Consider the following 2,581-nt stretch of genomic DNA (forward strand, 5'->3'; position numbering starts at 1 on the left):
TTCCCCCGGTTCCCCCCCCCCCCCTTCCTTTTTTTCTTTCTTTTCTCGGTTCCGCCGGTAACCTCTGCCCCGGACCCGACAATATTTTTTTCTGCATCCTGGTGCTCCCGTACCTTTGCCTGCTCCCCCTCGTTTGTGAATGACTCGGCAGAGGTGCTAGCGCCAGAACCAAGCGTGGCGTGGCACTCTCGCCCGGCGGGCGAGGATCGTAGCAAAGCAGCAGCGTGAACAAGAGGAGCAGTAGCAGCAGCTGGAGCTGGCAGCGGAGCCTAGGTTGCATCTGGAAAATGGGGCGCCAGCTGTCTCCACTCCCGTCAACTCTGGTTTTTGCACGCCCCCCTCCCCCACACCCCCAACCCTTCTTGACTCTGAACACACCCACACTCCTGTTGATTTACCGTTCATATCCTTACGCCCATCCCGGATGGTCTTTCAGAACGGCCCCCAGCACGTAGATGCAATGCAAGGCTTTGTTTGGCTGGAGAGTAACGCACCACCGCCAAGCTGACAAAGCCCATGACAACAAACAAACGATCACAATTCCGTACAGCCTTTGGTGCAAAGGAGGTGCTTGCTGTTCTTTGTGTCCACATCCATTATCCCCCGGCAATACATGCTCGCAGCGGCCAGGCCAGGCGCATCCACTACATACTTAATCCCATGGCATCCAGCCTTACCTCGTGTCCGCGAGGGACAGCGAACTCCTCCTAGGCCCGATCCAAGAACACAGTGAATTCGCTAGGAAGCCAACCGTCGCTTCCAAAAAGGCAACCTCGCATTGATCAGACCATACCATTGACTAACGGAGCCAACCGTCCCAGCACCCGGCGGCAAGCATGGCACCAGCCCTCTTCGCCCGGGCTGGCGCCAGCCAGGAGGACCTCTGCGGGCCCTTTGGCGAGCGCCTCAGCGACTGGGTTGCCGTCTCGCTAGGCATCCTGCTTTTCATCCTCGCGGTGGTGTTCTGGATTTGCCGTTCCGTCTTCGTGAGCAGCCGGGACTCGGAGCGCCGGGTGCTGGAGGGCCGCATCGACAAGCAGCAGGAGATGTTGAAAAAAGAGCGCGGCCTGTTGAAAACCGAGCGCGAGGCCGCCTGGAGGACCAACGACTGGCTGCGCGCGGAGCTGGGCGAGGCCCAGGCCAAAATCGGCGTCCTGCAAAACGCGGTCGAAAGGCTGAACAGAGTGCAGTCGCCGCGCAGGCAGCAGTCGAGCAAGCGCCAGGGGGTCCAGGGCCTTGGGATATCTCGAGACATCACCAGTCCCTCACATCCCTTCCAGTCCTTTAGCGAGGTGAGTCCCAACCCCGACCTCGAATCCTTCTCCAGGCGCGTCCTGGGGCATGGCCGCAGCGCCGATACGCGATCGTCGTTGAGGGTCGACACTGCGGTGGCGTCCCAGAAGCCCGTCGGCTCCCCGGTCGACACCCGCGGCGGGCCTACCCACAGCACGGCCAGGGGCGGGTTCGCATCGGCCACCTCGCCGGCCTCCAATATTAGCCCGATTCCCCGCCGTCCCTTGGGGAACCTGGCCGACGAGCTGGCCGACCTGACCGACGACGACGACGACGACGACGAGTACTTCACCGTCGGCTCCGACGGCGGTGAAGACGACGGCCACGACGGCGGGCAGCGCGGCCGGCGCGCCAGGCAGCGGTCTTCCTTCGACCCCGCGCGCTCTGCGAGCTCCTCGCCCATTCTCTCGGCCATGCCCCCCATGACCCCGGCCCTGCCGCCCGTGTCTCCCGTGTCTCCTGGCACGCCCGTGTCTCCCGTGTCTCCTGGCAGCACGTCCATCTCGCCCATCTCGCCGCTGCCCTTGCCCGGTTCTGCCGGACGCTGGGCCAAGCAAGGTGGACGGGCCGAGGGTGCTGCCTCCCCCGCCGACCTGTCCACCTGCGACGGCCTCGGGGGCGCTGTCATACGGGAGGCGCGTCGGGTCACCGTGATGTCTGGTCCTGGGGCTGTCGTGACCTCGCCGGGCCCGGCCACGGGAATTAGAGCCTTCTAATCTAGTAGCTACCCGAGACACGATGGGCGTTTCGAATACCTAGCTACAGCTGCTCCTACATTAGTCCCTATCTAGCCCACTGGCTGGTCCAGGAAGTCAATATTTGATTTTGTACAACTTTGATATCTGCAAGAATCTCATGCACCGTGACAACTGCATTGCGTGATTCACTGTACTGTTCACGAGCAACTGCATCGAAACAAACTCGCGCATGAAACACACAAAGTGCTTTGCTCAATTTCCATAATTAGATAATCGCCCGATCCCCGTATTGCGATATCTCACACTTGACCTTGGCAGTCACAGCCCTTGCGCCACTCAACCCCCGCTACACCTCCTTGCAGTGCTTATCCCACGCCGACGACGACGACCACCCGCCGCCCCCGCCACCCCCGCCCCTCCACCCGCCGCCCGAGCACGCCCCGAGCGCGAGCAGGAAGGCGGCGACGCACAGCGCCGCCAGCCCCAGCGCAAAGTACGCCGCCTCGGCCAGCACGGCCGCCGCCACCGACGATGGCGGCCTGACGCCGTCCCCGCCCGCCACGCGCTGCTGATGCTGCTGCGTCCGGCGG

At 63.0% G+C, this 2,581-nt stretch overlaps 1 protein-coding gene across 1 annotated transcript; it reads left to right on the top strand.

The window, feature by feature from the left end:
* Nucleotides 1-408: 408 nt before the first annotated feature.
* GGTG_05443 (hypothetical protein) lies at nucleotides 409-2,563 on the top strand (the record flags this gene model as incomplete). Its single annotated transcript, XM_009223246.1, has 2 exons — nucleotides 409-1,943; nucleotides 2,354-2,563. Exons 1-2 carry the CDS (start codon nucleotides 837-839, stop codon nucleotides 2,561-2,563), a joined length of 1,317 nt encoding a protein of 438 aa, XP_009221510.1. The 5' UTR covers nucleotides 409-836.
* Between the last annotated feature and the right edge of the window lie 18 nt (nucleotides 2,564-2,581).

This window comes from Gaeumannomyces tritici (assembly GCF_000145635.1).
Source record: "Gaeumannomyces tritici R3-111a-1 unplaced genomic scaffold supercont2.3, whole genome shotgun sequence".
In the NCBI taxonomy this organism is placed as follows: Eukaryota; Fungi; Ascomycota; class Sordariomycetes; order Magnaporthales; family Magnaporthaceae; genus Gaeumannomyces; species Gaeumannomyces tritici.